The 24,534-nt window shown below is 37.0% G+C and overlaps 1 protein-coding gene and 1 non-coding gene across 24 annotated transcripts in view; both read left to right on the top strand.

The window, feature by feature from the left end:
- The window catches only part of LOC105494842 (coiled-coil domain containing 30), a 196,325-nt gene that overhangs the window by 89,481 nt on the left and 82,310 nt on the right, over positions 1–24,534 (top strand). For 20 of the 23 annotated variants that reach the window (XR_011622195.1, XM_071094870.1, XM_071094867.1 and 17 more), the window contains 3 exons: positions 2,403–2,652; positions 12,585–12,764; positions 23,260–23,469. Coding sequence is in view for 22 of the 23 variants with exons in the window: in XM_071094870.1 (XP_070950971.1) it covers positions 2,403–2,652; positions 12,585–12,764; positions 23,260–23,469 (640 nt within the window). In the remaining variant the exon portion in view is untranslated. The remainder of the gene's footprint in view (positions 1–2,402; positions 2,653–12,584; positions 12,765–23,259; positions 23,470–24,534) is intronic. The other 3 variants (XM_071094908.1, XM_071094912.1, XM_071094911.1) reach the window with 1 other exon arrangement.
- LOC112429086 (U6 spliceosomal RNA) lies at positions 15,324–15,426 on the top strand. The gene has a single exon (XR_003021215.2). It is a non-coding gene; the product is annotated as a U6 spliceosomal RNA (small nuclear RNA).

Below are 24,534 nucleotides of genomic sequence, written 5' to 3'. Positions count from 1 at the left end.
AGTCTTAATGTGTGTCTAGCTTCCACTGGATATAAGAAACGGAAAGGGGTTTATAAATGATGGAAACTTTCATTGTTGTTTTATAAAAAAAAAATTTAAGGCATTTTACCCTTTATCTCATACTGTTTTGCATCATTTGAATATATTGTCTTTTTAAAACTGCTAAATTCAAAATAAAATATTTAATTATTTTCTTTATAGTATTAGAGGAATTTTAAAAGGAATAAAGCACTCCCTAGATACAATTTTTCTCCCTGTTCCTTTCCAGCTTTTTCTAGACATTTTCCCATAGTGTGTATATATGTATGTACATACACACATGAATACATATATGTTTATTGGTTTTTGTGCCACAATTTTACTTTGATAAGTAGTTTTCATGTTTATGAATACTCTTGAGGTCACTTTTAAGTTGAAGCATCTTTAATTCTTTTAGCCATTTCCATATCTGTTTAGTATGAGCATTATTGTAGTCATCTTTTTTCTTCTTATGAATTATTTTATTGCAGTAAATTCATTCAGATGCAATTATTCAAAGAGTATGAACATTTTTATGACTTTTTGTGTGTGTGTGTGGTGACAAAGTTTCCCTCTGTCGTCCAGGCTGGAGTGCAGTAGTGCAATTTCGTCTCACTGCAACTTCTGCCTCCTGGGTCCAAGAGATTCTCCTGCCTCAGCCTCCCAAGTAACTGGGACTACTGGTATGCACCACCACACCTGGCTAATTTTTGTATTTTTAGTAGAGACAGGGTTTTGCCATGTTGACCAGGCTGGTCTCGAACTCCTGACCTCAGGCGATCTGCCCACCTCGCCTCCCAAAGTGCTGGGATTACAGGCGTGAGCCACCACACCCAGCCATGGCTCTTGATCTGTACTGCCAAATTGCTTTCTGGAAGAATCTGATCACCAGCTATAATCTATGAAGCATGCTGTGCTAGGTTTCAAGGTACTCAAAACAAAATTTAAGATTGAGGGAATAAAAATAAAACCAGCATATTTGTGTTCATTCTCCTTGTCATCTACACTCTCTAACCATTGAAGGTGCATTCTCTCCTCTTGGTTTCTGTGGCTTTCACCTCCTCTGCTTGTTCCTTACAAGTTTTTAGGCTTCTCTCTAGGATGATCTGCCTCCTCTTACTTTCCCCCTTCTCCCTGGTTCATTTTATCCAATCCCAGTGTTTCTGCTCACATTCTTCTGTGTCTGTATCCTCACCACAGACATCTCTGTAGTCAGTCTATGGCCACATTCCCCCATGTTGGTCTACCATCCACTTGCCCATTTGCCCAAGTCAGAAATCCTGGTGTCATGATGATTCATTTTTCTCCCTTACCTGCCACATCCAATAAATGACAAACCTTATCAATACTGTCTTTTAAATATCTCCAGAATTCATCATAGTTTTATTTATTGTTATTTATTACATGGATTATTACAACAGTCTGTCAAATGGCTTCCCTGCCACATGGCGTCTAAATAATCTTTCTAAAGCACCTTCTCTCTTTTACTTCGGGGTTTTACATATCTTATTTATTAAATCATTTTGGAACACCTTTGCTTGTTCATGTTCTCATTTATACCAACACCCACCCTCCCCAACATCCATACATACATGCAAGTACATACACACTCCTTCCTCCCTTTACATTTGTTTAGCTTGTACCTACTCATCCATCAGGCCTTGTATTACTTACTACTCATTTCTCACTAAATTGTAAGCTCCTTGGGACAGAGATCATGTCCTCCTGAAGCCCTAGTGCCTGCCAAAGTGGCCAGTGCTTATTAAAATCATTATAACCTGTGTCTGCTCAGTGCCATACTAAAAGTTGAAAAAGCATAAAACTCATTTAAACTGGTGGTTTGGCTATAAATGAAAACCTATGATGGGTCATCTCCCTGAGTGTAAGTAAAAAATATGACTCATTTGTGGGTTTTCTTTTATTTTTTATTTTTTGAGACAGAGTCTCACTCTGTCACCCAGGCTGGAGTGCAGTAGCACAATCTTGACTCACTGCAACCTGCACTTCCTGGGCTTAAGCGATTCTCATGTCTCAGCCTCCTGAGTAGCTAGGACTACAGGCGTACACCACCACGCATGGCTAATTTTTGTATTTTTAGTAGAGATGGGGTTTCACCATGTTGGCCAGGCTGGTCTTCAGTATCCTGACCTCAGGTGATCCGCCCACCTCGGCCTTCCAAAGTGCTGGGATTACAGGCGTGAACCACTGTGCCTGACTGACTTATGTTTTTAAAGTTTATTTTTAAGAATAAGATGACTGCTGTGCTATAGAATTCAGGTTGAAAATCTTGTTTGCAATACTGTCTTGACTTGTAGCTTTTTTTCTCCCAATTCTACTACTATAATAAGCATTTTGATAGATTGTATTTTTATATTTGCACCAAGTCCCAAATTAGGAGAAAGAAAGCAGAAGGAAATTCCAGAGGAGTCAGTAAAGGAGGGCAGTTTTCCAAGAGAGGGACAGAAGGAGGAGGGCTCACAACAGAATCAAGATATGAAAGATGAAGAAAAAGAACAGCGGTTGACCATGAAGCCTGAGGAAGTTGTGAGGCTTAGAGAAGAGCTGAGCCGTATAAATCAGAGCCTCCTTCAGTCTCAGAGCTCTGGGGATAGTTCAGATGACAGTGGTGCCCAGGTAGGTGCTATAAACACACACCCTGACTGGGTTTGTTTCCTCTGATTGGCTGTGAGTATCAGCATCATTTTAAATACCATCTTTCATATATATGGTTTTTTTATTTTTGTAGGTACATAGTAGGGATGTGTATTTATGGGATACATGAGATGTTTTGATACAGGTATACAATACATAAAAATCACATATGGAGAATGGGGTATCCGTCCCCTTAAGCATTTATCTTTTGTATTGCAAACAATCCAGGTACACTCTTTGAGTTATCATATATATGTGTGAGCAATATTATAACCATGGCCTGAATAATAACAAAATAGCAAGTAAAATCTGAACTAAATCCATCAGTTGATGCCCTTTATTATAAAATGTTCGTAAACTCCATCTAAGCTCAGCAGGAAAATTGCTGATTGACTGTTGACATCTGCCCTAGCCAGATGGGATTGGGGATGGTGGGATACACCACGTTTTCCATTTCTGATATGTAGCCTAGTAGACAGAGTACTTCATTTTAGTGAGGAAAAGACGACAGACATTTTATTATTTTAATTATGGCTTTTGCTATTTTACTAGGGATCTGCCTGTAGGAAAAATAAAAAGAGTGACTACAGCCACATTTTGGTTCTTATACCTCAATTTTACAGGTTCTCTCTTATACAAATTAAGATTTCCCTACATACACCTTTCCAGAAATTATTTTGAGATCCACAGAAGGGAGGCCTTTGTACTCATAAGTAATCCTACTGCAGAAGGCTGATAATATACATTTGAAAAGTGATTCAAGTATACATTTAGAAAAAGAAAGAGGAGCAATAAAGGAAGTTAAAAATATATTTGAAAGGATTCAGATACAGAGTTTGAAAACTAGAGAAGTCACAGTAAACAGGGAAAATATATACCTATAAGGAGATTTAGATACACCTGTGAAAGGAAAAGGAGTCACTGAATTTGTTCAGAAGACCAAAGGGGAACACGACATCAAATATTTAAGAAGAGATTACTTTTACAGCTCCAGATAGACATTGGTCAGTGGACATTGGCCAGTGTCGGAGGCTTGAGCAGAAGCTGAACACTGTGATCACAAAGATTATCAAATATTTTCTTAGCCAGTAGTCTTCACCCTATTGCCACAGTAGGAAAGAACTTGTCATTGGGACCAGTATTTTATGAAGTTCATTTGTACTTAATGTTTATTTTATTAAAATAAAATGTTAAAAATTTTAAACAATAAAATATTTAAATAATTAAATAAAATATTTTATTTATATTAAATATATTAAATAAAATACTTTATTTATATTAAATATTTTAAATAAAATACTTTGTTTATATTAAATATATTAAAATATATAAATAATAAAATATTTAAATTTTTAAAATATTAAAAACTGATAAAATTAGGATAGTTAAGGCTAGTTCCAATTTGTTTTATTTTAATTCTTAAGGAATTTGTAATTCCTTAAGATGGAAAAGATGTTAGGCATCATCTGGTCTTATGTCTTTAATTTATAGACGAATAAATGAAGACTAAGAAAGGGTAATTGGCTTAATAGATCTGTTGATTGAGAAAAAAAACAAAAGACCCCTGTGTACTTACCTTGCTCTTTTAGGTGGTTCCTAGTAACCTGATTGAGTGTATATGCTCTGCAGTAACTTTCTACCAGGATCATATGGTGGGAAAAAAAATAGAGACTCTTGTTGGCTGCTTGTCTAGTAGCTAGCTGCTCCAACAGTTGACTTTCTTGAAAAATAATTTGCATTTCTACTCTGGCAGAGTGACTGAACTGGAAAATGTAGATGAGAAGAACTACTGTTCTGGTTTTTCCATCCTTCAAAAGAAGCTAAAACTTTTGGGCCTTTGTCCCCTTGGTAAAACTGGGGTGCATCTCTTGTATACAGTATCTCTGTTTTGGTATGTTAACCTATAGACTGTTGATTATGGATTAATTGTTAAAAGCTGTTACATAATGGTTAAACAAGAAGGTAGAATGGTGATCAAGGCATTCCAGGTTGTTTGCAGATGGGAAATGAAGATAGTTAAAGGAAAGTTAGGAAGCATCAACAGTAATGGGTAACATTATTGGGTGCTTGTTAAGTGCCAGACATTGTGCTAAGTGCTTGCATGTGTTATCTTACTAACTCATCACCCCATCCAGCAGTAATCCTTATTATCCACATCTTAAGATGAGGGAATTGAAGTAGAAGATGAAGTAATCTTTCCAGGATCACCCACTGATAAGTAGTAGATTCAGGATTGAAACACACACTTATCTAATTCCAAAGTGACGGTTCTGCTACGATTGATTGGAGTACAAGAAGGAGCCAGGGAGACCGGAAATAAGCTGGAAAACACACTTCAGGATATTATTCAGGAGAACTTCCTCAACCTAGCAAGAAAGGCCAACATGCAAATTTAGGAAATACAGAGAACACCCTTAAGATACTCCACGAGAAGATCAACTCCAAGACACATAATCATCAGATTCTCCAAAGTTGAAATGAAGGAAAAACTGGAAAAAACTGGAAAAAATGAAGGAAAAAAGCAAAGCCAGAGAGAAAGGCCAGGTTACCTACAAAGGGAAGCCTATCTGTTTACGAGTGGATCTCTCAGCAGAAACTCTACAAGCTAGAAGAGATTAGGGGCCAATATTCAACATTCTTTAAGAAAAGAATTTTTGACCCAGAATTTCATATCCAGCAAAACTAAGCTTCATAAGCAAAGGAGAAATAAAATCCTTTCCAGACAAGCAAATGCTGAGGGATTTCATTACCACCAGGCCTGCCCTGCAAGAACTCCTGAAAGAAGCACTAAATATGAAAAGGAAAAACCGGTACCAGCCACTGCAAAAACACACCAAAATATAAAGACCAATGACACTATGAAGAAACTGTATCAACTAGTGCACAAAATAATCAAATAGCATCATGATAACAGGATGAGATTCACACATAACAATACTAACCTTAAATGTAAATGGGCTAAATGCCCCAGTTAACAGACACAGACTGGCAAATTGGATTAGGAGTCAAGACCCATTGGTGTGCTATGTTCAGGAGACCCATCTTACATGCAAAGACATACACAGGCTCAAAATAAAGGGAGGGAGGAAAATATACAAAGCAAATGGAAAGCCAGAAAAAGCAGGGATTGCAATCCTTGTCTCTGACAAAACAGACTTTAAACCAACAAAGATCAAAAAAAGACAAAGGAGGGCATTACATAATGGTAAAGGGAACAATTCAACAAGAAGAGCTAACTATTTTAAATATATACGCAACCAATACAGGAGCACTCAGAATCATAAAACAAGTTCTTAGAGACCTACAAAGAGACTTAGACTCCCACACAATAATAGTGGGAGACTTTAACACCCCACTATCAGTATTAGACAGATCCATGAGACAGAAAATTAACAAGGATATTCAGAACTTGAACTCCGCTCTGGATCTAATGGACCTAGTAGATGTCTACAGAACTTTCTACCCCAAATCAACAGAATATACATTCTTTTCAGTGCCACATAGCACTTACTCTAAAATCGACCACATAATTGGAAGTAAAACACTCCTCAGCAAATGCAGAAGAACTGAAATCATAACAAATGGTCTCTGAGACCACAGTGCAATCAAATTAGAACTCAGGATTAAGAAACTTACTCAAAACCACACAATTTCATGGAAATTGAACAACCTGCTCCTGAATGACTCCTTGGTAAATAATGAAATTAAAGCAGAAATCAAGAAGTTGTTTGAAACCAATGAGAACAAAGAGACAATGTACCAGAATCTCTGGGACACAGCTAAAGCAGTGGTAAGAGAGAAATTTATACCACTAAATGCCCACATAAGAAGGCTAGAAAGATCTCAAATCGACACCCTAACATCACAATTAAAAGAGCTAGAGAGGCAAGAGCAAACTAATCCAAAAGCTAGCAGAAGACAAGAAATAACTAAGATCAAAGAAGAGTTTAAGGAGCTAGAAACATGAAAAACTCTCCAAAAAATCAGCGAATCCTGGAGCTGTTGTTGTTGTTGTTTTTGAGTCAGAGTCTTGCTGTATCGCCGAGGTTGGAGTGCAGTAGCATGATCTCAGCTCACTGCAACCTCTGCCTCCTGAGTTCAAGTGATTTTCCTGCCTCAGTCTCCCAAGTAGCTGGGATTATAGGCACGCACCACCATGCCTGGCTAATTTTTTGTATTTTTAGTAGAGAGAGTTTCATCATGCTGGTCAGGCTGGTCTCAAACTCCTGACCTCGTGATCCGCCCACCTTGGCCTCCCAAGTGCTGTTATTACAGGCGTGAGCCACTGTACCCAATCCAGGAGTTGGTTTTTTGAAAAAATTAACAAAATAGATAGAGCACTAGCTAGACTAATAAAGAAGAAGGGAGATAAGCATCAAATCACCATTGACCCCACAGAAATACAAACTACCATCAGAGAATACTATAAACACCTCTATGCAAATAAACTAGAAAATCTAGAAGAAATGGATAAATTCCTGGTCGCATACACCCTACCAAGACTAAACCAGGAAGAAGTTGAATCCCTGAATAGACCAATAACAAGCTCTGAAATTGAGGCAGTAATTAATAGTCTACCAAAAAAAAAAGAGCCCAGGACCAAACAGATTCACAGCTGAACTCTGCCAGAAATACAAAAAGGAGCTGGTACCATTCCTTCTGAAACGATTCCAAACAATTGAAAAGGAGGGACTCCTCCCTAACTCATTTTATGAAGCCAGCATCATTCTGATACCAAAATCATGAAGAGACACAACAAAACAAGAAAACTTCAGGCCAATATCCCTGATGACATCGATGCAAAAATCCTCAATAAAATACTGGCAAACCGAATCCAGCAGCACATCAAAAAACTTATCCACCACAATTAAGTCAGCTTCATCTCTGGGATGCAAGGCTGGTTCAACATACACAAATGAATAAATATAATCCATCACATAAACAGAACCAAAGACAAAAACACATGATTATCTCAATAGATGCAGAAAAGGCCTTTGATAAAATTCAACATCCCTTCATGTTAAAAACTCTCCATAACCTAGGTATTGATGGAACATATCTCAAAATAATAAAGAGCTATTTATGACCAACTCACAGCCAATATAATATTGAATGGGCAAAAGCTGGAAGCATTCCCTTTGAAAACCAGTACAAGACAAGGATGCCCTCTCTCACCACACCTATTCAATATAGTATTGGAAGTTCTGGCCAGGGCAGTCAGGCAAGAGAAAGAAATAAAGGGTATTCAGATAGAAAGAGAGGAAGTCAAGTTATCTCTGTAGATGACATGATTTTATATTTAGAAAAACCCATCATCTTAGCCCAAAAACTTCTTGAACTGATAAGCAACTTCAGCAGTCTCAGGATACAAAATCAACGTGCAAAAATCACAAGCATTCCTTTACACCAACAATAGGCAAGCAGAGAGTCAAATCATGAATGAACTCCCACTCACAATCACTACAAAGAGAATACCTAGGAATACAGCTAACAAGGGATGTGAAGGACCTCTTCAAGGAGAACTACAAACCACCACTCAAGGAAATAAGAGAGGACACAAACAAATGGAAAAACTTTCCATCCTAATGGATAGCAAGAATCAATATCATGAAAATGGCCATACTGACCAAAGTAATTTATAGATGCAATGCTATTCCCATCAAACTACCATTGATATTCTTCACAGAGTTAGAAAAAAAACTATTTTAAATTTCATATGGAATCAAAGAAGACCCCATATAGCCAAGACAATCCTAAGCAAAAAGAACAAAACTGGAGGCATCACGCCACCTGACTTCAAACTATACTACAAGGCTACAGTAACCAAAACAGCATGGTACTGGTACCAAAACAGAAATATAGACCAATGGAGCAGAATAGAGACCTCAGAAATAACACCACCCATCTACAACCATCTTATCTTTGACAAACCTGACAAAAACAAGCAATGGGGAAAGGATCGCCTATTCAGTAAATGGTGCTGGGAAAACTGGCTAGCCATATGCAGAAAAATGAAACTGAACCCCTTCCCTGTACCTTAAACAAAAATTAACTCAAGATGGATTAAAGACTTAAATGTAAAACTCAAAACCACAATAACCCTAGAAGAAAACCTAGGCAATACTATTCAGGACATAGCCATGGGCAAAGACTTCATGACAAAAATGCCAAAAGCAATTGCAACAAAAGCCAAAATTGACAAATGAGATCTAATTAAACTAAAGAGCTTCTGCACAGCAAAAGAAACTATCATTAGAGTGAACAGGCAACCTACAGAAAGGGAGAAAAGTTTTGCAATCTACCTATCTGACAAAGGTCTAATATCCAGAATTTACAAGGAACTTAAACATATTTACAAGAAAAAACAACCCCATCAAAAAGTGGGTGAAGGATATGAACAGACACTTCTCAAAAGAAGACATTTACATGGCCAACAAACATATGAAAAACAGCTCAACATCACTGATCATCAGAGAAATGCAAATCAAAACCAAAATGAGATACCATCTCATGCCAGTCAGAGTGGCGATTATTAAAAAGTCAGGAAACAATAGATGCTGGTGAGGCTGTGGAGAAATAGGAATGCTTTTACACTGTTGATGGGAATGTAAATTAGTTCAACCATTGTGGAAGACAGCATGGCAATTCCTCAAGGATCTAGAAGCAGAAATACAATTTGACCCAACAATCCCATTACTGGGTATATACCCAAAGAAATATAAATCATTTTACTGTAAAGACATATGCACACGTATGTTTATTGCAGCACTGTTTACAATAGCAAAGACATGGAACCAACTCAAATGCTCATCAATGATAGACTGGATAAAGGAAATATAGTACATATACACCATGGAATACTTTGCAGCCATAAAAAGGAATGAGATCATGTCCTTTGCAGGGACATGGATGAAGCTGGAAGCCATCATCCTCAGCAAACTAACACAGGAACAGAAAACCAAACACCACATGTTCTCTCAATCATGAGAGGGAGTTGAACATTGAGAACACATCGACACAGAGAGGGGAACAACACACACCAGGACCTGTTGGGGGTAGGGGGTGAGGGGAGGGAACTTAGAGGATGGGTCAATAGGTGCAGCAAACCACCATGGCACACGTATACCTATGTAACAAACCTGCACATTCTGCATATGTATCCTGGGGATTTTTTTAGAAGAAGTTAAAAAAAAAAAAAAAGTGGCTGGGCACTGTGGCTCATGCCTGTAATCCCAGCACTTTGGGAGGCTGAGGCAGGTGGATCACATGAGGTCAGAAGTTGGAGACCAGCCTGACCAACATGGTGAAACCCTATCTCTACTGAAAATACAAACATTAGCTGGGCATGGTAGCGCGCATCTGTAATCCCAGCTACTCAACAGGCTGAGGCAGGAGAATTGCTTGAAGCCAGGAGGCAGAGGTTGCAGTGAGCTGAGATCACACCACTGCATTCCAGCCTGGGCGACAAAGCTAGACTCTGTCTCAAAAAAAAAAAAAAAAAAAAAATTTCATAATTACATTATAACCCATTGAAGATTTTTTTTTCTAGGGATCTTAGAGTCTTGCAGCTCAAAGAAAAGCAGATTGTATTTAGATTGCCTTTCTAGCTAAACCAAAGTAGGAATTGAAGAGCTAACAGGACTTGAGGGCTTCTGTGTTACTTTAGGGACATAAGCAAGATAAAACTAAAATAATGATATGGGCTTTTTAGAAAGTTGTAGACAGGAGCATACTGGACCAGGACTAAGGAAACTCTAAGAATATCTTATCTACTGAATTGTATAAGATTGAATTGTTTATCTATTCAGCATACCTACTTGTGCCTACCTTTTGTAGAAAATCCAAATGACTATTCTCTTATTTCACTGGAGAAGCCTGATAGGAAAGTGTATTGCTGGTGTTTGATACATATGCTTTTTTTACAGCTTTGTTCAGGACTTTTTTTGGTTTTTTTTGAGACAGAGTCTCTCTCTGTCACTCAGACTGAAGTGCAATGGCATGATCTTGGCTCACTGCAACCCCTTGGGTTCAAGCAATTCTCATGCCTCAGCCTCCCAAGTAGCTGGGACTACTGGTGCGTGCCACCACGCCCAGCTAAGGGTTTCACCATGTTGGCCAGGCTGGTCTTGAACTCCTGACCTCAGGTGATCCATCCACCTCAGCCTCCCAAAGTGCTGGGATTGCAGGCGTGAGCCACCATGCCCAGCCTATTCAGGATTATTGACAAATGTTGTGTATTTGTCGTGTACAACCAGATGTTTTGATTTATGTATACATTGTGAAATGATTAAATCAAGCTAAGTTACATGTCTATCATCTCACATACTTTTTTGTGGTGAGAACATTTAAGATCTACTCTTCTAACAATTTTCAAGTATACAGCACATTATTATTAAGTATAGTCACTATGCTATATAATACATATCCAAAATTTATCCTGTCTATCTGAAACTTTGCACCCTTTGACTGCATCTTCCCATTCCATGCCTCCCCTCCCCAGCCTCGCAACCACCATTCTACTTGCTGCTTCTGTGAGTTCAGCTTTATGAGTTCAACTTTTTAGAGTCCACGTATATGTGAGATCATGCAGTATTTGTCTTTCTGTGCCTGGCTTATTTCGCTTAGCATAATGCTCTCCAAGTTCATTCATGTTATGACAAATGACAGGATTTCTGTCCTTATAAAGGCTGAACAGTTTTGCATTGTACATGTGTGTGTTGTGTGTGTGTATACTATATTTTCTTTTCCATTCATCCATTGATTGACACTTATGGAAAATGTTTCGCATTTTTCTTTGCAAAGAATTTTTGGATGTGACTCTAAAAGCAAAAATAGACAAATAGGGTTGTGTCAAGTTAAAAAGCTTCTGCACAGCAAAGGAAACAATCAACAGAGTAAAGAGACAACCTACAGAATGGGCAAAAATATTTGTAGATCATACATCTGATAAGGGGTTAATATCCAAAATATATAAGGAACTCAACTCAATAGCAAGAAAACAAATAATCCAATTTAAAAATAGGCAAAAGATGCAAATAGACTTTTCTCAAAAGAAGGCATACAAAAGGCCAACAGGTATGTGAAAAAATGTTCAATGTTGTGAATTATTAGGGAAAGCAAATTAAAACCACAATGAAATATCACCTCACATCTATTAGAATGGTTTTTATCAAAAAGACAAAAGGTAAGTGTTGGCAAGGATATGGAAAAAATAGAACACTTTGACACTGTGGGTGGGAATGTAAATTAGTACAGCCAATATGGAAAGCTGTATGGAGGTTCCTCAAAAAATTAAACATAGAGCTACCCATATGATCCAGCAATTCCACTTCCAGGTGTATATCCAAGGGATTTGAAACCAGTGTGTCAAAGAGAGATCTGCAGAAGTGGTGTGTGTGTGTGCACACGATGCAATATTATTCAGCCTTGAAATAATGTGTTTTATGGGAGAAGAATCATCGGGAAATAAAGTGATGAGGAAGACTAGAAACTTAAGGTCTCTTACTAAGTTTCCTCTTTCCTTTTGCCAACGGACACCACACACACACAGACACACACACACACATTCACACTCTACTTCTTAACATATAGACTCTTTGAACTTCCCATTTTAAATGTGTTTTACTCTAAAATTGTGCTTCTATCATTGATATGAAAAATAAGGTAAGTTGTCTGTGCCTACTGCTTTTGTTAATATAATTTTATTGTTATTTTCACTCTAACAGGTATTATATGAATATGTATCAACTATCCATAAATGTAAAAGAGTAGTTTGTTGTAGATAAGCTAATTCCAAAAACATTTACATGTGAATAATCACATTCTGACGATTCTGGTTCTGACAACTTGAACCCATGTTTTACCAATATTCTTTCCAATTGTCTGTTTTTTCTCTTTTAAAATGTTTGCTTTAGTATCCGTCATCTGGAGATAAACTAAAATACAACCAGCAAGGGGAAGTACAACAACTTCACCAGAATTTGCATCGGCTCCAGATTCTATGCAACTCAGCTGAAAATGAGCTTCGATATGAACGAGGGAAGAACTTGGACTTAAAGCAACATAATAGCTTACTTCAGGAAGAAAACATTAAGGTAACTTTTGTGGGCACATGCTTTATGGAAGGGTTTCAGTTGGCCCTGGGAATAAACGAATTTAAGTTCCTCTACTTGATAATTCATGATAGGCTCCACAAATGTGTGGACAATGTGAGCTATCTGGTAACTTCCTCCTTTAACTTTTCCCTGCAAAGAAAGAATGTGTATATTATCAACCTGTAAATAGAAAAAGGCATTACATTACATAATCTTCTGAAAACACTAATATTTTTAGTACTTACTAAACTTCAGTGACCTGAGCCCTAAACCCCGGTTGTCCTGCCCTGTGTATCACTAGACTTATTTATCCCTATTAGATGTATCCATTATTATTGGTTCAATCAGATCTCAACTGCACTAAGGTACAATCCATGGGAGAGCAAAGTTGTTCTTCCTAATACAATAGCATGAAATAGTTAAGGCAACATCTCCCAAATGCTTGTTTAAAAATAATCTATGTAGAACTGCCATACACAGATTCAACTAAATTTTTTGAACCACATAAATGTTTAAAATTAATCTCCATGTAAAATAGTACTTCCTCTTAATTATGGTTCGATTCTGTAAATATGTATATTAAGGACTTAGTTTCTATAAGCCTCTATTGAAGGTTCTAAAATTCAACATTCAATATTCATATGCAATCTTATAGACACTGAGAGTTTAATGGTAGGCACAATAGACACAATCCTTATACCCATGGTGCAGGGGTCAGCAAACTTTGGCATGTAGGTCAAATTCTGTCTGCCTTCTGTTTTTATAAATAAAGTTTTATTGGCAGCCGTATCTGTCTGTTTATATATTATGGCTGCTTTTGTGCTACAGTAACAGTTTTGATAGTTGTGATGAAACCACGTGACCCACACGGTCTAAAATATTTACTACCTGACCCTTTATGAGAAAAGTTTGCCCACACTGGTCTAGCGGGATAAAATGATCTTATTTGAAAAGTGACATAAACATGGATAAGAAAGGTACCTACTTTTCAAGAGCTTACAGTCTAGTAGGGGAGATATAGAGGAAAACAAATATCCATTTATCCCAAACTTCAAGGAAGGCCTTCTAAGGGAGTTCTAGTATTCCAGAATTATTTGAATAAATCTCTTCCCTGTCCTCACCCTTCATGAGTTTTTGAAGACTGTTCACATTCCTTCAAGCCTTTGTAGTTTTAAATTAAATTCTAAATCTTTATCACATGTTTTCATAAGACAGTCTTTCACTTTCCCTTCAAGGGCATTTCTTAGATCATTTTAACTGTCCAACTCGGAACATATTCTAACAATACTACATATTTCTTAAGGAACAATGGCCATAACTACACAGATTATAATGCCTTACATATGATTGGTACCCTATAAATATTTATTGGATTAATGAACAGTCTTTCAGGGATGGATAAATGATAGCTTGGTAACAAGAGAAGATTTTTATTTTTCACTGTTTGTAAAGAGCATGCAGTAAATTAAAAAAAAAAAAAAAGAAGTTTTTTATCTATTTTAATCTCTGTGGTGAGACAAATTATTGGCCATTTAGGAATAAGACATCAGCCTCTTGATTAGCTCCTTAGGCCAGGCACCTAAGAAAGTTATATATGATGAGTATCCTTTATTGAAAGTTTGTCCACTTTATCTCTTTTCGTTTGTTTGTTTCTGAGACGAAGTCTCGCTCTGTCGCCCATGCTGAAGTGCAGTGGCGTGATCTCTGCTCACTGCAAGCTCCACCTCCTAGGTTCAAGAGATTCTCCTGCCTCAGCCTCCTGAGTTGCTGGGATTACAGGCACATGTCACCACACCCAGATAATGTTTGTATTTTTAGTAGAGGCAGGGTTTCACCATGTTGGCCAGGCTGGTCTTGAACTCCTGACCTCAGGTGATCCTCCCGGCTTAGCTTCCTAAAGTGCTGGGATTACAGGTGTGAGCCACTGGGTCCAGCCTGTTCACTTTGTCTCTTATGAACAGCCTCACAACCCTAAAGGGTGAGCACTTTATGGATGAGGAAACTGTTCAAAATTGCAAAGCTAACAAATTGTAGTCAGAACTTAAACTCAAGTCTGTTCCTCTCTTTCCTGTGTAGACATCTTTCCATATTATACCCCTCCTCAATTTGGGTCATTTTGGAACCTCAGCTTTACAAACTTAGGACTCACTTTTAAAAATCTACTCAAGGCCAGTGCAGTGGCTGACACCTATAATCCTAGCACTTTGCAGGGCTGAGGTGAGCAGATCACTTAAAGTGCTCAGGAGTTTGAGACCAGCCTGGCTAACATGGTGAAACCCCATCTCTATTAAAAATTACAAAAAAAAATAAAAAAAAAAGTTAGCCGGGTATGGTAGCACATGCTTATAGTCCCAGCTTCTCGGGAGACTGAGACATGAGAATTGCTTGAACCCAGGAGGCAGAGGTTGCAGTGAGCCGTGATCAGGCCACTGCAGTCCATCCTGGGCAACAGAGCGAGAATCTGTCTCAAAAAAAAAAAAAAATTCCATTCAAATTATCATACTTGAGTCTCTAGCTACTGTTAGGCCTACTTATGAGACTGATTAAGAAATAAAAATTTCGCTTCAGCAGCACATATACTAAAACTGGAATGATATAGAGAAGATTAGCATGGCCCCTGCGCAAGGATGACACGCAAATTTGTGAAGCATTCCATATTTTTTAAACTAAAGAGCTTCTGTACAGCAAAAGAAACTATCATCAGAGTGAACAGGCAACCTACAGAATGGGAGAAAATTTTTGCAATCTATCCATCTGACAAAGGGTTAATATCCAGAATCTACAAGGAACTTAAAAACATTTAGAAGAAAAAAACAACCCCATCAAAAAGTGGGTGACGGATATGAACAGACGCTTCTCAAAATAAGACATTTATGCAGCCAGCAAACATGAAAAAAGCTCATCATCACTGGTCATTAGAGAAATGCAAATCAAAACCACAGTGAGATACCATCTCATGCCAGTTAGAATGGTGATCATTAAAAAGTCAGGAAACAACAGATGCTGGCGAGGATGTGGAGAAATAGGAACACTTTTACACTGTTGTTGTGAGTATAAACTAGTTCAACCATTGTGGAAGACAGTGTGGCGATTCCTCAAGGATCTAGAACCAGAAATACAATTTGACCCAGCAATCCCATTACTGGGTATATACCTAAAGGATTATAAATCATTCTACTATAAAGACACATGCACACGTATGTTTATTGCAGCACTATTCACAGTAGCAAAGACTTGGAACCAACCCAAATGTCCATCAGTGATAGACTGGATAAATAAAATGTGGCACATATATACCATGGAATACTGTGCAGCCATAAAAAAGGATGAGTTCATATCCTTTGCAGGGACATGGATGAAACTGGAAACCATCATTCTCAGCAAACTAACACAGGAACAGAAAACCAAACACTGCGTGTTCTCACTCATAAGTGAGAGTTAAACAATGAGAACACATGGGCACAGGGAGGGGAACATCACACACCGGGGCCTGTCAGTGGGTGGGGGACAAGGGGAGGGATAGCATTAGGTGAAATACCCCATGTAGATGACAGGTTGATGGGTGCAGCAAACCAACATGGCACATGCATGCATATGTAACAAACCTGCACGTTCTGCACATGTATCCCATAACTTAAAGTATAATTTTAAAATAAAATTAATTAATTAATTAAAAATTTTAAAAATAAATAAAAATATTTACTGGGTGCAGTGGCTCAAGCCTACAGTCCTAGGGCTTTGGGAGGCCAAGGCAAGAGGATTGCTTGAGCCCAGGGATTTGAAGTTGCAGTGAGCTATGATCACACCACTGCACTCCAGCCTGGGTAATAGAATGAGGTCCTGTCTCAAAAAAAAAAAAAAAGAAAAGAAAAAAGAAATAAATAAAAATTAAAATATCACTTTTTCTTTTAAAAAAAAACAAAATACTAATTTATTGCTTTTTAAATCATTGTATTATAAAATATAACACTTAGAAAATGCATAAAACATACAGTTTACCTAATTATCATAAAGTAAATAAACATCTAAACACTACCCAGGACAAGAAATAGAACAATGCCAGCACACTAGTGGCCCCTGCACACCTTGTCCCCATCATAATCCCATCACCTTACCACCCCAGTAGTAACCACTAATTTTGGTAATAACTCTCTTGCTTTACTTTATAGTTTTATCAACTATTTATAATCCCACACAATATAGTTGTCTTCCCTATTTTTCATATTTCAAAAATATAATCAATATTTGTACCTTGTGTTTGCCTTATAACTTTGTCTGCAAGATTCATTCATGTTATAGTGTATAGCCATTGTTCATTCATTTTCTTTGCAATATTAGTATTCTATTGTAAAAAAAAAAAAAAGCCATACGTTATTTATTTTTTCTATGGCTTATGGACATTTTACATGTTTCCAGCTTGGGGATGTTAAAAAGAATGTTATAGGCTTGCAGAGCCTCAGGCAGATTGCTACTCTGTTACCACCAATACCAAGACGCTGTTGTAGATCCTCTTCTTGGTGCTTGACTGTCCCAACTTGAAGCTGAAGAAGCTGCCTTGGATGCATAGGTCATTGGCCGTAACAGTGTTTGCCCCAGTGTTGTCTTATTTCACCATTACCAGCATCACCAAAACCCTAAGTGTTGACTCTGATCACAGGCCCAAGAGTAAATAGACAATATATCATGAAAGGACTTGTACCCTTTCTATTTACAATGAGAAGTTTAGGTTTCTTAATCTTGAACAAACTCAATTTACCGAATATTTCAGAACACTTGATTTCTTCTTTTTCTTTGATTTGTTTCTTATCTATTCATTGTCTGTGTCTTACTTTTTTCATAATAAGATTATTCTTGAAAAATGAAACTTCTAGGCTTTCTAAAGGTTAGAGTGCCTTTTGAGAAGAAGTCAACAGCTAAGATTTGTTCTTATCATTGAAATTTCAAAAGTTGTACCAACCCTCCAAAATAAAATGAGAAAAAAAAAATGAGACAGAAGGTGAGCTGTTTTAGAATGGCAAGGTGGGAAATGGGTTTTTACTGGAAAAACAGGAAGTGTATTAAACCTTGATTGAGAATTTCTTTTTGGTAACATCAATGAGATAAGCTTATTACATTTTTTCCTGTTGACCTACATTGATCCACCAATGATATTAAGGCATTTTGCCCTTAGGGTTTAATTTCTTTTTTTTTTTTTTTTTTGAGACGGAGTCTGGCTCTGTGGCCCAGGCTGGAGTGCAGTGGTGTGATCTCTGCTCACTGCAAGCTCCGCCTCTCAGGTTCATGCCATTCTCCTGCCTCAGCCTCCCGTGTAGCTGGGACTACAGGCACCTGCCACTGCGCCCGGCTAATATTTTGTATTTTTTAGTAGAGACGGGGTTTCACCGTGTTAGCCAGGATGGTCTCGAACTCCTGACCTCGTGATCCGCCCACCTCGGCCTCCCAAAGTGCTGGGATTACAGGCGTGAGCCACCACGCCCGGCCAGGGTTTAATTTCTTTACTTCTACATACATTCATTTCATTCTGTTTAACAAAGCTTTGACCATTTTTATGTGTCCACTAACATTTTTGGAAATGGCATTTCTGGTCTTCAAAAATTAATGCAAAATGAGGAAATGAAGTTTCATAAGCTAAGCACTCTACATACTTGAGCAGCTTTTACTGAAAGAGCTTTGCCTTTGAACAGAGGGTATAACAGCACATTATTTCAGATATGTTCAGTCAATGAATATCAGATTCTTTCCTGAGTAGCAAGATATATGAATAGAACTGAGTAATGTTTCTACTTTTTAAAGAGTGCTGCAATGAACATTCATGCACATGTGTCCTGATGTCCATAAGTACACACTCCTCTAGGAAGAGATTGGGAGTGGAATTATTTCATCGTAGGATATGTATTACTTCAACTCCTTCTAAAGTCTTCTGCCAACAGTGTCTGAAGGTTCCCATTGCTCTACATCCTCACCAACTCTTGGAACTGTCAGACGTTAAAATTTTTGCAAACCTAGTATACATGTATAGCAGGAGTTCCTTGTGGTTTTAGTGTGCATTTGCCTGTTTGCAAACAAGTTTGAGCAGCTTTTTATACATTTAATTGGCATTTGAATTTCTATTTTGTGAAGTGCTTGTTCAAGATTTTGTTCATATTTGTTTGGGGTTTCTCTCATTTTAATTTTTTCTTTAATTTATAGAGGCTTTTTAAATACATTAACCCTTTATCAGGTATGTATTAGAAACATTGACTCTGTGACTTGCATTTTCATTCTCCTTATATGTCTTTTGATGAATCAAAGTTTTGAATTTTAATGATCATTATTTTTCATTATAACTAGTGATTTTGGGGTCTGATTTAATAAATATCTTACTACTTCAAAGTCATAAAGCTATACTACATTAATATTTATGTATGTATGTATGTATGTATTTGTTTTTGAGATGGAGTCTCACTCTGTCACACAGACTGGAGTACAGTGGCATGATTTTGGCCCACTGCAACATCTGCCTCCTGGGTTCAAGCAGTTCTCCTGCCTCGGCCTCCCAAATAGCTGGGATTACAGGCACACACCACTATGCCTGGCTAATTTTTTTGTATTTTTAGTAGATATGGGGTTTCACCATATTGGCCAGGCTGGCCTCGAACTCTTGACTTCAGGTGATCTGCCCACCTCAGCCTCCCAAAGTGTGGGATTACAGGCGTGAGCCACCGTGCCCAGCCTATTGTGGTATATTTTTGAGCTCCCTATTCTGCTCCATTGTTTATTTGTCTGCCCTTGTGCCAATACTATGCTATCATGATTATTTTAGCTTTATATAAATATTAACATTTGATAGAGCAAGTCTTTTTACCTTGTTCTTATTTTCTGGGGTATCTGGGCTATTCCTGGACTTTGGGGTTCCTATATAAGTTTTATAATCAGTTTGTTAAGCTAAACACAAATACTCACATGAACTGACATAGAACACATGTATATTGACACACAACCTTTTGGGATTTCACTTGGAATTACATTGACTCTATAGGTCAATTTGGGCAGATTTTAAATCTTTGCAAGATTGAATCCTCTAAGAAGAGAGTGTGTGTATTTAGGTTTTTAATTTCTCTCAATATTTAAATTTTCTTATATATCTTTTGTTAGACATATTCACAGGTGCTGATATTTTCCATACTATTATAAATGGTAACTTTAAAAATGTTCATTTTCTAATTATTTCCCAATGTATAAAAATTCACTTAATCATTTTCTAATAAAAACTTTCCCATACTTTTTTATTCTTACAATGTATGTATATGTTATTTTGGATTTTCTAGCAAGTAATCATATCATTTAAAGACAATTTTCTTTCTTCCTTTTCATATGTTAAACCCTTCATTCTTTTTTCTTGTTCTGTTTACTGGCTAGCACAGTGCTGAATAGAACTGGTGACAGTAGGCATCCTTTTCTAATTCCCAGTCTCAAAGGAAAAGCTCTCAAATTTCACCATTTAGTATGTTTTTATTGCTTTTTAAAAATAGATATTTTATCCAAATGTACTTTAGAAAGAAAGAAAAATAAATAAAAATAGATATTATTTATTACATTAAGGAAATTGCTTTCTAGCATTAGTTTGTTCAATGTTTTATGACAAATACATGTTGAATGTCATAAATTTTTTTCTGAATATTTTGAGAAGGTTTTTAAAAAAATTTAGTCTGTTAATATGCTGAATTACTTTGACTGATTTTCTAATGTTAATCCAATTTTGCATTTCTGGGATAAACCTAACTTCATCATAAATTATCATTCTTTTCCTACAGTGCTGGATTTGGCTTGCTAATATGTCTTTGTGATTTTTGCAACTTTCCTCAGGAGTAAGACTAGTCTGTCACTTCCTTGCAATGCCCTTGTCAGATTTTGATATCAAGGTTATCCTAGCCTCTTAAAATAAAATGGGTAATATACCGTCTTTTTCTGTCTTCTGGAAAAGTTTGTATTAAGTTACAATGATTTCTTCTCAAATTATTGCAAAAAACTCATCCCTAAAGCCTTCTGATTTTGCTTTCTTTTGGGTAGGTTTTCAATTTCTAGTTCCATTTCTTTAATAGTTATGAGAAGTCAAGTTCTTATTTTTTTGCATCAACTTTGTTATATTTTATTTTTCTAAAAAAGTTTCCATTTCATTTAAATTATTTAAAGTTTTACAGAAATTTATTCGTCTTGTCTTCTTTTTAAAAAATATATATATTTTAACAGAGGTAGCTTTTGAAAAAACGAAGAGAAATATATAATGATGGTCATTTCACTTTTATAATACTAGTTACTTTTTTCTTGCTGCTTTTTCTTTGATCAGTCTCACTGGAAGTATATTTATTTTATTAGACTTTTCAAAGAACCAAATTTTAGCTTGTTGATCCACTCTAATGTATTCTTTTTAGATAAATAATAAATACATATATTTCACAGTTTAGAGTAAATGTAGTGTAGAGTACTGAATTAGAATCAGAAAATCTATATTCAGACCTTGGTTCTATCATCTGGCAATTATTTGAGATTCAGTTTTTTATCTCTAAAATGGGCTAAAATACCAATCCCAGCCACTTCATAGATGTGAAAGCCTAACAAATGTCAAGCAGTAATATTAGTATATGCCTCGGCTCTGTATTTCAAATGCAGCAGATAGTCTAAAAGCAATTATTGAATAGGAACACTTAACTTTTGTTAGGTGTTTCCTATGTGTCTGGCTCTATTCTTGAGGCTTTAATTGCTTTGTCTCATTTAATGCCGCCTCACAACTATCCTATGAGGTAAGTAGTTATTATCCCCATATTACAGATGAAGAAACTGATGCTCAAAGAGGTTGAACACAATTAACTTTTAGATTCACTTTATATAATCTGATTGGTTAATATAGAGAAAGCACAGATGAAGGACATTATAGCTATCATCCCTATTAATTCAGTTGAAAAGCTTTGAGACCAGGGAATTCTATCTACCATTAAAACAAAGTAAATTCTCTCTCACCACTTTTGTCTATGAGCCTTCCCTGCCCAGTGTATACATTCACTACGTTCTGATATTTTTTAGAATATCATTCATTTACTTGCTCAGTAAATAATTGATTAATCACCTACTCTCTGGTTCTTTGATAGGCCTTGGTATTAAGAAATGAATTAAAAACCTAATCTCTGCTTTCTTGGAATTTAAAGTGGGGAAAGGGGACATAAACAGGTATATAAATGCATACTTAATTATACATCATGATATGTTTGATGAATGAAGCAAATGTGGTACACTGATGAGTAAGGACATTTCAGATTAAATGATTCTGAAAATTGCCCCCTGCAAAGTGGCATTTAAGCTAAGACCTGAAGAATACGCAGGCAACCATACAATGAGAAGGGAAAAGGGAAAGCACTTCTGGCAGAGGGAGGTGTGGAAAAAGTTTGGTGTATTGGAAACTCTTAATACAAACCAATGTGACAGGAGTTACAGTGGGAGAAGGAGAAATAACAAGATGGATTTAAAGAGATAGACAAGGGCCAGAGCGTACAAAGCCAGGCAAGCTGGTGGGATCTGGAGTGAGGGACCACTGAAAGATTCTAAGCAGGGTTGTCAGGTAGTTCAATTTGTGTTTTTAAAAGAAAATTTGGCCACAGCGTTAGAGGATAGATTAGAAGAGAGTAAAAATGGAAGTGGCAGGACCAGTGCAGAGGCAGTTGCTATGGCCCAGGCTAGAGATGATGCCCCAGACTAGGTTAGTGCCAAAAAAAAAGACACAAATGGATTAATGCAAGGTGTATTGTGGGGATAGAGTGACAGCATGTGCTAAATGATTGGAATTGGTTCATAATGGAAAAGGAAGACTCAGGGATTACTGACCTGCACAAAAGTTTGGATGGTGGCATTATTTACTGAAATTGGGAAAAGAGAGAAAAAAAGACTTTGGAGATATGGGCAGAATCAAGGAGTTTCATTTTGGCAAGTATTGGCATAAAATGGCATTTCAAATTATAGAAATGGATAGCAAATCATCCACTTTCTAGGCCTAGAAGAGTCCAATAATACTCACATGTTGGGTAGCATTGGAAGAGTCTACAAAGAAGACCAAGAAAGAACAGCAGAGAGCTAAGTGAAAACCAGCAAAGTTTGGTATCACAGAATGCTACTGAGAAGTCACTTGTCCATTGGATTTATTTTGGCAATGAAGAGTTAGTACCCTTGGCAGAAAGTTTCACTGGGGTAGTGGGGATGAAAGCCAGTTTGGACTAGATTGAAGAAAGGATGGAAAACATTTAGACCATGCATATATAGAAACTCAGGAAAATTCCTTTGTTTAGCTGCCATCTGACTAAACTTTGGAACCTCTTACTAACACATGGCAGCTCTAAAGAGGTACTCAGCCATGTGACACTGGTATTTGTTGGCTTTTAGGGGACTATACTCCTTTGAAAGCTGCTTATTCTAGTTCACGTTCATTCCACACTTATTTGTATTACTCTTACTTATTCTCTACCTCTAGATAAAGATTGAGCTAAAGCATGCCCAACAGAAGTTATTAGAGAGTACAAAGATGTGCTCTTCACTCACGGCAGAGTGTAAGCAGAGTCAGCAGAAAATCAAGGAACTGGAGTTGGAAGTACTTAAACAGACTCAGAGCATTAAATCACAGAACAACCTACAGGAAAAGCTGGCTCAGGAGAAATCTAAAGTTGCTGATGCGGAGGAAAAGGTAATGATCCTCATGCTTAATAAATAGCATACGCTGAATACCACTACTGAAATCTCATTTCCCTGAGGATTTTAAGAAATAAATATGTTGCAGACTTGATAGAATTCTGAGATTTTTTTTCTCTCCCATGTTTTCTTCTGTTTTGATTTCACCTGTTCCTACAATTTTAGGGATTCTTGTGTATTTGTAAAAAAACTTCATGGACTTAAAAAGGTCAGTTGTATCAAAGCTATAGCATGAACTTAAAGAACTGACTGATCCCATATGGCTTTTGTTTTATATTTTCACATTTGAGAACACTTATTCTTTCATTTGAATTGGCTGTTAATGTAAATTTTGTTTTTTTTTCATTGACAATTGTACATGTTCATGGGGTACATAGTGATGTTTAAATAGATATAATGTATAGTGATCATATCAGGGTAATTATCGTATTCATCACATCAAACATATTTTGTAATTTTGTAGAGGGATTTGTGTTGTGAAATGAACCATTTTGAAATATTGTCACTTCATTTTAGATTGCCCAACACTAGGTGGCAGTAGTATGTAACAGTTGTACATTTTGATGTGCAAGTTTGAGAATTAAATTGGATTAAAACATAATTTCGTCAAACCATATAATATGAAGCCAACATCAAAAAGTAGATGACAGCAATCTGAATTAAACTAAAAAAATCTAAGTTAAAGAGTTAAACTAAGACTGGCTGAATTAACTTATTTTTAAGAGAGGAAAGGAGAGGCGAGGCAAGGCGAATGACCAGGAGAGGTGAATGGCCAGACACAGTGGCTCATACCTGTAATCCCAGCACTTTGGGAGGCCAAGGTGGGTGGATCACTTGAGGTCAGGAGTTTGAGACCAGCCTGGCCAACATGGTGAAACACCGTCTCTACTAATAATACAAAAATTAGCCAGGTGTGGTGGCACACGCCTTGAACCCCAGCTACTCCGGAGGCTGAGGCAGGAGAATTGTTTGAACCTGGGAGTGGGAGGTTGCAGTGAGCTGAGATCACACCATTGCACTCCAGCCTGGGTGACAAGAGTGAAACTCTGTCTCAAAAAGA

This window comes from Macaca nemestrina, chromosome 1 (assembly GCF_043159975.1).
Source record: "Macaca nemestrina isolate mMacNem1 chromosome 1, mMacNem.hap1, whole genome shotgun sequence".
NCBI classification, from domain to species: Eukaryota; Metazoa; Chordata; class Mammalia; order Primates; family Cercopithecidae; genus Macaca; species Macaca nemestrina.
Note: the sequence above shows the minus strand (reverse complement) of the source record. Positions and strands in the feature narration are given on the sequence as shown.